General features: G+C 34.6%; 1 protein-coding gene across 3 annotated transcripts in view; it reads left to right on the top strand.

Annotated features, from left to right (window-relative positions):
- The window catches only part of BRD10 (bromodomain containing 10), a 133927-nt gene that overhangs the window by 65761 nt on the left and 55457 nt on the right, over positions 1-12709 (top strand). For all 3 annotated transcript variants that reach the window (XM_080819167.1, XM_080819166.1, XM_080819168.1), the window contains one exon: positions 10545-11950. In XM_080819167.1, coding sequence (XP_080675293.1) covers positions 10545-11950 — 1406 coding nt within the window. The remainder of the gene's footprint in view (positions 1-10544; positions 11951-12709) is intronic.

Below are 12709 nucleotides of genomic sequence, written 5' to 3'. Positions count from 1 at the left end.
TTATTTATGAGTTCTCTTTCTGTTTTTGTGTGTTTTTCTGTTTGTGGGGTTTTTGTTTTTGTTTTGATTCCACATGTAAGTGAAATCATATGATATTTGTCTTTCTCTGTCAGATTTATTTCACTCAGATCATACCCTTTAGATCTACCATATTGTTGCAAATGACAGGATCTCATTCTTTTTATGGCTTAGTAATATTCCTATATATATATATACACACATGTATATGTATATATATATATATACATATACATGTGTGTATATATATATACGCATATATATACGTGTATGTATATATACACACACACACACACACACACACACACACATTTCCTATCCATCTGTCAGTGTCTACTTCGGTTCCTTTTATATGTTGGCTATTGTAAATAATGCTACAACAAAAATAGTGTGCATATATCTTTTCAAATTAGTGTTTTCATATTCTTTGGGTAAATACCCAGTAGTGGAATTATTGAATCATGATACATTTCTATTTTAATTTTCCGAGGAGCCTCCATACTGTTTTCCACAGTGGTTGTAGCGGCTTATATTCCCACTGACACTATTTATTCAAAAGACTATCTTTTTCTCATTATATGTTCTCATTTCTCATTATATGTTCATTGTTGATTAATTGACTGTATAAGTGTAGGTTTATTTCTGGACTCTCTTGTTCCATTGATCTGTGTTTCTGTTTTCGTGCCAGTGTCATATTGTGTTGATTACTATAGCTTGATAGTATAGCATGAAATTATAAGTCATGATTCCTCCAACTTTGTTCCTTCTCAAGAGTACTTACTTATTTGGGTCCTTTTGTGGTTCCATACAAATTTTAGAATTACTTGCTTTAGTTCTGTGAAAAATACTATTTGTATTTTTTTGATAAGGCTTGCATTAAATCTATAGATTGCTTCAAGTAGTCTGGACATTTTAACAATATTAATTATTGCAATCCATGAGCATCATGTATCTTTATATTTGTGTTGTCTCAGTTTCTTTTATCACAATTTCTTATACTTTTTAGAGTATGGGTCTTTCACTTCCTTGGTCTTTCACTTTCTAGGGGTTTTTTTTGGTACAGTTGTAAATGGGATTTTTTTTAAATTTCTGTTTTTGCTGTTTTATTATTAGTGTATAGAAATGTAACAGGTTTCTGTATGTTAATTTTATATCTTGAAACTTATTCACTTATTCTAATAGTTTTGTTGTAGAGTCTTTAGGATTTTCTATATATATTATTACATCATGTGCAAGTAGTAAAAGTTTTACTTTTTCCTTTCCAATTTGTATGCCTTTTAGTTTTTTCTCGTTTGATTGCTGTGGCAATCAAAATCAAACCAAATCAAAGTGGTGAAAGTGAAGGTTCTTGCCTTGTTACTGATCTTAAAGGGAAAGCTTTCCATTTTTTCACCATTGATTATGCTGTTAGATGTGAGGGTTTTTTTTTTTTTTTTAAATGGCCTTTATTATGTTGAGTATTTTCCCTCTAAACACCCTTCATTGAGAGGTTTTTTTTTTTAATCAAGAATTGATGTTATATTTTGTCAAATTGTTTTTTGTGCATCTATCATGAAGATTATATGGTTTTTATCCTTCTTGTTAAATGATGTATATCACATTGATTTATTTGCAAATATTAAACCATCTTTGCATCCCTGAAATAAATCCCACTTGTTTGTGGTGAATGATCCTTTTTATTTTTTATTGGTGAATTTGGTTTCCTAATATTTTGTTGACATTTTCCCATCTGTATTCATCAGGGATATTGGCCTATAGTTTTCTGTCTTTGTAGTTTTTGGTTTTGGTATCAGGGTAATGTCCTCATAGAATGAATTTTTAAGTTTCGTTTCTTTTCTGTTTTGGGGGATAGTTTGAAAAGCATGGATATTAACACTTCTTTAAATGTTTGGTAGAGAATGTGGAGAAAGGGGAATTCTTACAGTGTTGATGGGAATGCAAGCTGGTACATCCATTCTGGAAAACAGAATGGAGGTTCCTCAGAACGTTAAAAATGGAGTTATCCTGCAACCCAGGAATTGCACTACTAGGTACTTTTTACCCCAAAGATACAGATGTAGTGAAAAGAAGGAGCACCTGCACCCCAGTGTTCATAGCAGCAATGTCCACAATAGGAAACCATGGAAGGAGCTCAAATGTCCTTTAGTAGTTGAATGGATAAAGAAAATACAGTTCATATATACAATGGAAAATACTCAGCCATCAGAAAGGATGAATATCTACGATTTGCATCGACGTGGATGGAATTGGAGGGTATTATGCTAAGTGAAATAAGTCAAACAGAAAGACAATTATGGTTTCACTCATATGTGGAACATAAGGAATAGCATGGAGGGCCATAGGGGAAGGGCAGGAAAACTAAATGGAAAGAAATCAGAGAGGGAGACAACGCATGAGAAACTGTACTCCAGGAAACAAGCTGAGGGTTGCAGAGGGGATGAAGGGGGAAAGATGGGGTAACAGGGTGGTGGGTATTAAGTAGGGCATGTGTTGTGATGAGCACTGAGTATTATACACAACTAATGAATTATTGAATACTACATCAAAAATTAATGATGTACTATATGTTGGCTAATTGAACATAATAATTAAAAAATTTAAAAATTTTAAAAAATAGAATGCCTCTTTTGATGCCTTTAAAAAAAAATGTTTGGTAAAGTTCATTTGTGAATCCATCGGGCCTTGGACTTTTGTTTCTTGGGAGTTTTTTGATTGCAGATTCAGTTTCATTACTTGTAATGAGTCTGTGCAGATTTTCTATTTCTTCCTGATTTACTTTTGGTAGATTGTTTTTAGGAATTCATCTATTTCTTTTAGGTTGTCCAGTTTGTCGACATATAATTTTTCATAGTATAGAATACTATGAATTGTATGAGACATACAATTCTTTGAACTTCTGTCCTGTCAGTTGTTATTTTTTTCCTCTATCATTTCTGATTTTACGTGAGTCTGCTTTTTTCTTGATAAATCTGGCTAAAGGTTTGCCACTATTGTTTATCTTTTAAAGAATTAGCTCCTCATTTCATTGATCTTTTCTATTCTTTAGTTTCCACTTCATTTATTTCCAGTCTAATCTTACTTTCCTTCCTTCTAACTTTGGTCTTTGTCTTTTTCTAATTCCTTTAGGTATAAGCTTAGATTGTTTATTTGAGATTTTTCTTTTTTCTTGAGGTAGGTCTGTATTGCGTTAAACTTCCCCCTTAGTTTGGGTTTTTCTTCATCCCAAAGATTTGGGACCATTGTATTTCCATTTCCATTTGCCTCCATGTATTTTTTTTATTTCTTTGATTTCTTCACAGACCCATTAGTTGTTTAGGAGGATATTATTTAGTCTTATGTGATTGTGTTTTTTCCATTTTTTCCCCTTGTAATTGATTTCTAGTTTTGTATCATTATGTTGGAAGAGATGTCTGATATGATTTCAATCTTCTTAAATTTATTGAGACTTGTTTTGTGGGCTAACATTTGATCTGTCCTGGAGAATGTTCCATGTGCACTTGAAATGAATTCATTCTACTTTGGAATGGAATGTTCTGTATATATCTGTTAGGTTCATCTGATCTAATGCATCATTCAAAGCCATCGTTTTTTTGTTGGTTTTCTGTCTGGATGATCTATCCATTGATGTAAGTGGAGTGTTAAATCCCCCCACTATTATTGTATTATTCTTAATTTCTCTCTTTATGTCTGTTAATATTTCTTTTATGTATTTAGGTGTTCCTCTGTTGAGTGCCTAGTTATTAATTTAACAGCTGTTATATCCTATTGTTGGATTGGTATCTTTAATATTATGTAATACCTTTCTGTCTCTTGCTACAGTGTTTGTCTTAAAGTGTGATTTCTCTGATATAAGTATTGCTATTTTTTCTTCCATTCACGTGGAATATCTTTTTCATCCTTTTGTTTTGAGTTTATATGTACACTTAGGTCTGCAGTAAATCCCTTGTAGGCAGTCATGTAGACAGGTCTTGTTTTTTTACCTGTTTAGTTCTCCTGTGTTTTTTGATTAGAACTTTTAGTCTGTATACATTTAATGTAATTGTTGATGTGTTATTTACTTATTGCCATTTTGTTAATTATTATCTGGTTGTTTTTGAGTTCTTCTCTGTTGCATTTGTATTCTCATCTTCTCTTCCCTTATGGTTTCAGTGGCTTTCTTTGGTGTTGTGCTTGAATTCCTTTCTTTTTATTTTCTTGTATGTCTATTACAGGTTTTGTTTTTTGGTTGCCATTGGGCTCATATATAACATCCTATGTATATAACAATCTATATTAAGTTCATGGTCATTTAAATTCAAGCACATTCGAAAAGTACTAAATTTTTATTCCTCCCTCCATATTTTATCTATATGATGTCATATTGGATGGTTATTCTTGGTTGTGGGTTTTTCCCTTTCAACACTTTGAATATATTGTGCTACCTTCTTCTGACTTGCAAAGTTTCTGCTGGAATAGCCTTATGAGGTTTCCCTTGTGTGTAATTGTTTTTTCTTCTGCTGTTTTAAGAGTCTGTCTTTATCATTAATTTTTGCCATTTTAATTATTATGTATTTTAGTGTGGACCCCTTTGGGTTCATCATGTTTGGGCTCTTTGATTCCTGGACCTAGATGTCTGTTTTCTTTCCCAGATTAGGGAAGTTTTCAGCTATTATTTTTTATAAGTTTTCTGCCCCCTTTTTTCTCTCTTCTCCTTCTGGGATCCCTATAATGTGAATTTGATGATGTCAAAGAAGTCCCCTAACCTGCTCTTTTTTGTTGTTGTTGTTGTTTATTTTTTATTTTTCCGTGTAGTTTGATTGCATTCTATCTAACCCTGTCTTCCAGGTTACTGATCTCTTCTGCATCCTCTGACTTGCTGTTGATTCCTTCTAGTGTATTTTTCATTTCACTTATTGTAGTGTTCATCTCTGACTGGTTCTTCTTTATATTTTCTGTCTCATTGTTGAATTTCTCATTGAGTTCACCCACTTTTTTCTCAAGTCTGGTGAGTATCTTTGTGATCATTACTTTGAACTTTCTTAGGCATTTTGCTTGTATCTGTTCTGTTTTGCTGTCTTTCCGTGATTTTTGTCTTATTCTTTCATTTGGTACATATTATTCTGTGTCCTTATTTTGTTTAACTCTCTGTATTTGTAGCTATGTACTAAGTAGCTCAGCTGCACTTCCTGGTCTTGTAAGAAGTAACCTCCTATAGTGGCGCCTGACTGGCTCAGTCAGAAGAGCATGCAACTTTTGATCTTGGGGTTGTGACTTTGAGCCCCATGTTGGGTGTAGTGATTACTTAAATAAATAAACAAAAAAAATTAAAAAAAAGTAGCCTCCTTAGAGGTCCTGAGGTACCCTGTAACACAACCCCCCCAGTTACCAGAATTAGATGCTTCAGGGGTGTTCTTGTGTGGGGTGTATGCACCCTCCAGTTGTGACTGAGCCATGATTGCTGTGAATGCAGTGGTGCCTCAACCTAGCTGGCTACAGTGAACCTCTGCCCACCTATAGGCATATTAAAAGTCAGGGCTTGCTCATTGTACAGCCAGCTAAGAGGCTGTAGAAACTATGGATATACTAGCATGTGGGGTATCTCCCTTCCACACATCCCTCACCGTCATCCAGGGAGTCAGTTTTGAGTGTTGTCTGTCCCAGCTGGACTGCCTGATGGTATGGCAGGGCAGGAGCTGTTTTGGAGGTTTACCTTCTCACGTAGGCAGTTTAGGTGGAGTGGGTCTACAGGGTAATGACAGGCAAGGCTCATGGTGCTAGTAGGATTAAAGAAGAGTGGTAGCACTGCCTCTCTAACTGCATCTGACTATCTGCACTGCGCTCACAGCAATCATGGCTTAGTCGCAACTGGAGGGTGCATGCACCCCACACAAGGGACCCCCCTAGAGCGCCTAGTTCTGGTTACTGGGGGGAATTGTGTTACAGGGCACCTAGGACCTCTTTTATTACCTGGTAGAGGGTAAGAAAAATGGTGCTTGCTAACATGGAGAAATCTGCATATCTTTGTCCTCTGGCAAACGTTCTAAGATTAGTAAATAAATCTTCCCAGGCACTTTTCAAAATGTTACTTCTGTGCTATGTCTTGGGCCAAGCTATTTAGCATGCTGGCTCTTTAGGGACACAGACATGGTTTCCTATCATCATTTTGCTCTCCTGGAGTTATAAACCCTGTTGATTTTTAAAGCTCTTGGAGTTAAGCCCCACTGATTTTCAAAGCCAGATATTATGGAGACTTTCTTCTCCGTGTGAGTCACCAGGGCCAGGGTGTAGTGACTGATCCCCTCACTCATCTGTGCTTGTGATGTCCCTCCCATTTGTGGTTAGTTTTGCGAGGACTTTGGTTCCTGGTTGCATATCTGCCCCCTCCTACCCTTTTCAATAGGTGGCCTTCTCTCTGACTACCTATAGAAGATCTGTTCAGCCAGTCTTCATGTCATTTTTCAGTTAGTTGCATGAGTTAGTTAGAATTGTTGCCTTGGTATCCATGGGATGAGGGGAGCTCAGGATCCTCCCGCTCCACAATCTTAAATATACATTCTTCATTTGTGAATTTCCCTCAAAATACTGCTTTGACTACATCCCGCCATTTTTTTATTATTGTATTATTTTTTTCTTCCGTGTTTCCATCTCTGCTAATCTGAATGCTATGGAGTCTATTATTTTAGTAGTTACTATAGAAATTTCTTCATTCATTATTTAGTTACCAAAACCTAAAATCAATCTGTATTTTTACCCTCTTCCTGATTAATGCAAAGACCTTGGAATACTTTTAACTTTGTTTTTTGCCCAGTTTATTTCCTATTGTTGTAATATATTTTAATTCTATCTTCTTTTTAAAGTCCACAAAACAGTCCCCCAGGTGGCTCAATCAGTTAGGAGTCTGCAGTCAGCTTATGTCGTGATCCTGGGGTTCGGGGATCAAGCCCCATGTCTGTCTCCCTGCTTAGTAGGAAGTCTCCTTCTCCCTCTCCCTGTCCCTCTGTCCCTCCCTCTGGTTGTGCTCTCTCTCACTCTCAAATAAATAAATAAAATCTTAAAAAAAAAAATAAAGCCCCCAAAACATTATTATCATTATTTTATGCCATGACTCTATGGATTATATATTACCACTTTTTTTACTCTTTTCCTGTCTCTGATCTTCAGGCAAAGATGACTATCCTTCCATATGAAGTACATCCTTTAGAATTTCCTTTAGGTGGGGTTCTGTTCTTCACAAATACTGAGTTTTTGTTTGTCTGAAATATTTTTATTTTTCTCTTCATTTTTGAAAGTTACTTTTACTTGGAATGGAAATTTACACTGATCATTATTTTTTAAGTATGTTAACTGTATTCCAGTGTCTATTGGACTTCATTGTTGCTATTGGGGAGTTAACTGTAAATCTTTCTTCTTTTAATTTTTGTATCTTTCATATCAAAAGTTCTCTTTAGTTTCTTTTCACAACTGCTTTGTTGTTTTTTATAGTCTTTTTTTTTAACCCATGTTTTCAGTTTCTTTTCACTAAACATTATATTTTGTATGTTCTGTAATTCCTATACCTATAGTTTTGAGGGACCAGATTTTTTTTTACCCTGTCCCTCATAGTACCGTATTTCTCTTTACTTTTTGTTAATCTTTGACTGTGAACTAAGTTTTTGTCACAGTATCAATGGGAATTTTTGAAGATCTAGGCATAAGGTACATTTCCTTAAAGATTTGATTTTTTTTTCTGTTCAAGTACCAGACAACAAATTTGGCATGAGAGACCACATTAAACTTGTTTCTTGGTGTGATGTTTTTCTGAACACCCAGAAATGTGAATGTGGGCAATAAATCCAAGTGAGAGTCAACTTGTAGTTACAGATTCTTAGTAGAGATTTTATCTTTTTTCCATCTACCATTTCTGTTATGAAGACAGTTTTTCTTACAGCCCCCCAGTTAACAGCCCCCCAGTTAGGGACAGGGGAAGGGACTGTTGTTTCTGGCACACTCTTCTATTGATTGTGTGGGCTTTCACAGTCCCAACTTTATATTTAGGAAGCCAGCTTCTACCAGCCTGCCAGTACCTCCATTTAGTAAAAGGTTTAGTATTCAAAACTGCAAGCACAATTGAAAAATATTTGAATTTTATGAAGAATATCTAACATTAGTTATTCAAATATAATCAATATACATAAATGTTAAATCACAAATAAAAGCTTTAATTATTTAAAATGAACCATGACTACTTGATCAGATAATTTGTTCTATCTGTAATATCAAGGTAGTTACAATGTGATCCCTCAGCCAAAAATATAAAAGTACATTTGTTCCATGAAAGAGAAAGCTCCAGTATTGCCAAAGTGGTGTTCTGTGTATTTGTTTTGCAGATTACAATGTGGTAGTACAGACAAATAGCGAGTGTCAGACATCATGCCTCAGTTTTTATTTAGAGCCCAGGAATTGGTCATATCTCAGTACTTTTATACACCTTTACTAGAGGAACAGTTTTCCTGAAAAATCACAAGTAAATTATTATGTTTTCCCTCCTTTGTTGTTGATACTGTTATTTCTCCTTCTCAGACCTTATATGCTTGCTTTTTCTTTCTTTTTTTTCCTGCAGCATTATTGAAATATAATCGATACACCATACAAGTCACCTATTTAAAGTGTAAAATTCAGTCGTTTTTGGTATATTCACAGACTTGTTCAAGCAGTGTTAGAACAGTCACTGCTGGAAAAAGAAAAACTATTAAGAGTCAGTCTCAAAACCAAACCAAACCAAACCAAAAAAAAGAAAAAGAAAAATCATTCTCCATTTCCCCCACTCTCCAGTGCTAAGAAACCATGAACCTACTTTCTGTCTCTATAGATTTCTGGACATTTCATATAAATTAAGTCATACAAATGTAGTCTTTTCTGGACAGTTTCTTTAACTTAGTATCATGGTACCAAGTTATATCTTTGTTATAACATATATCAGCACTTTGGTTTTTTTAATTGTCAAATAATATTGTATAGATATGCCACATTTTATTTATTCATTGAGCAATTGATGGACGTTTGGAGTGTGTGTTTTCGGCTATTGTGAGTAATGCTACTATGAACATTCATGTACAAGTTTTTGGTGGGGATATATCTAAATTTATTCTGGGTATGTACCTAGAGGTAGAATTGCTGTATCATGTGGTAACTCTGTGCTTAATTTTCTGAGGAACTACCAGACATTTCCAATTTCTCCACCTTTTTACCAATACTTGTTATATCTCTTGCTATAGTCATCTTAGTTGGTATGAATAGCTATCTTATAGTGGCTTTAATTTACATTTCTCTAATGGATAATAATGTTGAACATCTTTTCATGTGCTTATTGTTTGTGTATTTTCTTTGGAGAAATGTCAATTCAGATCCTTTATGCGTTTTTGTTTTTATTACAATTTTTAAAAAAGATATTATTTGAATTCAACTTAATTAACATATTATATTATTAGTTTCAGAAGTAGAATTTAGTGATGCATCAGTTGCATACAACATCCAATGCTCATTACTTCAATTGCCCTTCTTAATGCCTATTACCCAATTACCCCATCCTCCTACCCCCCTCCCTTCTAGCAACCCTGTTTTTCCCTATAGTTAAGAGTCTCTTATGCTTGCCTCCCTCTCTGTTTTTATCTTATCTTATTTTTCCTTCCCTTTCTCTGTTCATCTGTTCTGTTTCTTAAATTCTACATGAGTGAAATCATATGGTATATTTCTTTTTCTGACTTACTTCACTTAGCATAATACCCTCTAACTCCATCTACGTCATTGCAGATGGTAAGATTTCATTCTTTTTTGATTTCTGAGTAATATTTCATTATCTGTCTATCCATCTGTCTATCTGTCTATCTCACATCTTCTTTATCCATTCATCTGTTGATGGACATCTGGGCTCTTTCCATATTTTGACTGTTGTGGACATTGCTGCTATAAACATTGGAGTACATGTGCCCCTTCGAGTCACTATGTTTGATTCCTTTGGATAAATACCTAGTAGTGTAATTGCTCGGTTGTAGGGTAGTTCTATTTCTAATAATACAACTTCTTTATAATTTTGTTTTTCTTATATAGTTAAAAGTTAACACTGACTGACAAGTTAACACTTGTTAACACAAACACAATCTTAAGATAACTTTCTACAAGTGGTATTCTGAAGTCAAAGGATGTAAATATCTTTATAGCTTTTATATGACATCACATTACTTTTATAAAGTAAACTGTACTTTTGTTTAGCAAATATGCTTAAAATTTTTTTTCATTTACTTTCATTTACTTCGAAGTTGATACACATCATAAGTTGAAGAATTTTACTTTGGGTGGCAGGAATGTCAGTGATAAAACCCAGGGTCAAGTTATATGTGCATTTTGTCATCTCAAGAAAAATAAGTACATCTATAGGACACTTTGTACTGATGCTGACAACTGGAACAGCCAGTTGCCTTATTAACTAAAGGTTAATATGACACCAAAGACTTACTATTTTATATTATTTTCTATTTTAACAATAGTATAATTTGTTAAATTTTCTTTAGGCTTCGGGAGCAGGAAAGAAAAGAAGCAGAAGAAGCTAGTCAAAAGGAAATAGAAGAATGGGAAAGAAAACTACTAGCTCAAGCATCTCCAGCTTGTATGGAGACCATGTGGGAAATTCCAGCTATTGGGCATTTTCTTTGTTTAGCCCAGCAAATTCTAAATTTGCCAGAAATAGTCTTTTATGAATTGGAACGTTGTCTTCTGATGCCTCAGTGTAATGCTTTTCTTTCTAAAATAATGACTTCTCTGTTAAGTCCTCCTCATCGGAGACCTACCTTACATCGAAGACCTACTTTGCCTTATAGGACCTGGGAGGCAGCACTGAGACAGAAAGTACAGCAGTGGTATACTGCTGTAGGGCAGACTGAAAATCCTGATAACTGTGCTGAAAAGCTTGGGTTATGTCCTCAGTTTTTTAAAGTTCTTGGAGAAGTTAATCCATTGGAAGAAAAACCTTTTCATGAACTGCCTTTTTACCAAAAAGTGTGGTTACTTAAGGGTCTCTGTGACTTTGTGTATGAAACACAAAAAGAAGTTCAAGATGCTGTACTTGGACAGCCTATTCATGAATGCAGGGAAGTTATCCTTGGTTATGATTATTTAGAGAATGCTTATGTGCATTTTCCACAGTTCTGTGGTGCAGATGTACGGATTTATAAACAGAGACCTTTTCAGGCTCCAGAATTTCCAGTTCCACCCATTAAAATACAAAGAGTACCTCGGATTAAGCTGGAGAAATTGAAATGTGACTATGTTAGTACAAGTAATGGAGAACATAGATGTAGTAGAGGCCTGCCCTCTGGCTTCAAGAAAGAGCAGGAACTTAATTTTGATGCAACTTGGGGTTCTGCTAAAATGAACTTGGAAAATCATGACATCTCTGTTGAAATGGATGTGACATCCAGCTGTGAAATTAGAATTTGCAGGCCCTGTGAAATTAAGAAAACTGATTGTTACAAAGAAAATTTAGAGGAACCAGGGAGTCCAGGGGAGGTTACTGGCTTTGAAGAGCCTCTTAGTCCAGGTGAAATAAGGTTTATAGAAAATCAAGAAAAATATGGTGAAGCTTCCAGAGTAAAGCCTGAACCCAGTCCGTTAAAAGAAAATGCTCTAAAATCCTGCCAAATACATGTAAATGGAAGTCACAGTGATCATCCAGAAATTAACTGCCACAGAGTTGTAAGGGACATTCTATTAGAGCAGAGTCACAAAAAAATCAAACTAACTAAAATGAGGGCAAAAAAGAAGAAAAAGAAAAAAAAGAAATTGAAAGATGTTTTAAATGAAAACTTACAGAGAAAACATGAAAGTCTTCATTCTCTAACATTCAAATCTTACAAACCTGAGATCCAGAATAAGTTATTGATCATCAAAAAGAAAGCAAAACACAAGAAGCACAAATCTGGTAAGCTAACACAAATGGGTGAGGATTACATTTAAGCATACTTCATGTTGTTTTTCCAGTTAGGTATCATGGAAGGTTCTGATTGACAGAATGAAAAGAGAGAGAGAGAGAATGTGTGTGTGTGTGTGTGTGTGTGTGTTTAAGGGGTTAAGTTTTATATCCTTACACATGATTAAAACCCAGAGCAGAAGAGGTTTTGTATATTAACAAAAAGATAATGGTGCAGTATATTTTAATTTAATTTTCAGTTGAAAACCTTTAGATATTATATTTTTACATTTCTCTGGACCACTTTCTCCATAAATAATGGTTCCTATCATTTATGAGAAGTTTTTTTTCCCCAGGCTAAGAGCAGTACAGTATAATGGAAAAAGCACTGATATCAGGAGATATCATTCTCAGTACCATATAAAGTGCATAGCAACTTAGACCAAGCCAAGTTAGATTATCTTTCTGGGTTTCAGTTTTTTTCCCACATCATATTTTTATATCCAGTAAAAATGTGAAATACAAGGAAAAAAATTACATCAACTAATAGAATGTGAAGCATATTTTTGTAAGAGGATTTGCACATGTCTTATATAAAATTTAAATACTCCGTGTTCTGTTACAAGTCTTTACTTAAACAATAACAAATAAATCCTATAAATAAAGTTTTCAGTGGTTGGTTCCTCTATCTTTTATTACTCAGGTGTTTCTGTTTTTCCTGTTGTTTGCCTTTTAATCATTTTATGTCTTGTTTGCCAAGAAGTAGGTGAG

Source organism: Martes martes (assembly GCF_963455335.1).
Source record: "Martes martes genome assembly, chromosome: 12".
NCBI lineage: Eukaryota > Metazoa > Chordata > Mammalia > Carnivora > Mustelidae > Martes > Martes martes.
Note: the sequence above shows the minus strand (reverse complement) of the source record. Positions and strands in the feature narration are given on the sequence as shown.